Consider the following 552-nt stretch of genomic DNA (forward strand, 5'->3'; position numbering starts at 1 on the left):
GGGGCGGGGGGGGCCCTCAGCGCGCGGCCCCTTTAAGGGCGGGAGGGGCGGGGCGGCGGCGGCGGCGCGCGGCCCCTTTAAGGCTTGGCCTACGTGGCAGCCGCTGGATCCGCCGCCGAGGGCGAGCAGCGAGGCCGGTTGGTCACTTCCTGTGGAGGCCGCACGGGCGCGGGCGCCGAGTAGGCCGAGCGAGCGAGCCAGCCCCGAGCCCCCGCCGCCACCATGGGCCAGAACGACCTGATGGGCACGGCCGAGGACTTCGCCGACCAGGTGCGGCCTGCGCGGGCTCGGCCCGGCCGTCCGCTCGCCCGCCCCTTCCCTGCCCCCGGCCCTCGGCCCAGCCTACCGGCCACCGGGGCCCACCCCAGGCTCCCCCTGTCCACCTGGGGCCCTGCTCCGGGCCCCCTGCCCTCCCGGGACCCTGCGCTGGCCCCCCACCTTCTCGGGACTCTGGCCCCCCACTTTCTCGGGACCCTGGCCCAGTCCCGCCCGCTCGGGACCCCCTGGGCCCCCACCTTCTCGGGACCCTGGTCCAGCCCCGCGGCCCCCAGG

The 552-nt window shown here is 79.0% G+C and overlaps 2 protein-coding genes across 3 annotated transcripts in view; one reads left to right on the top strand and one right to left on the bottom strand.

Moving 5' to 3' along the window:
- The window catches only part of LOC102876979 (chromosome unknown open reading frame, human C9orf96), a 35573-nt gene extending 35349 nt beyond the window's left edge, over positions 1-224 (bottom strand). The window contains exon 1 of the mRNA XM_006900623.1: positions 94-224. Within this exon, the coding sequence (XP_006900685.1) occupies positions 94-224 (131 nt within the window). The remainder of the gene's footprint in view (positions 1-93) is intronic.
- SURF4 (surfeit 4) overlaps positions 87-552 on the top strand; it is a 9830-nt gene continuing 9364 nt past the window's right edge. Inside the window, exon 1 of one of the 2 annotated variants that reach the window (XM_006900564.1) lies at positions 87-270. In XM_006900564.1, the coding sequence (XP_006900626.1) occupies positions 223-270 (48 nt within the window). In that variant the 5' untranslated portion in view covers positions 87-222. The remainder of the gene's footprint in view (positions 271-552) is intronic. The other variant, XM_006900565.1, reaches the window with a different exon arrangement.

This window comes from Elephantulus edwardii, unplaced genomic scaffold (genome assembly GCF_000299155.1).
Source record: "Elephantulus edwardii isolate Elephantulus edwardi_28Jun2011 unplaced genomic scaffold, EleEdw1.0 scaffold00289, whole genome shotgun sequence".
NCBI lineage: Eukaryota > Metazoa > Chordata > Mammalia > Macroscelidea > Macroscelididae > Elephantulus > Elephantulus edwardii.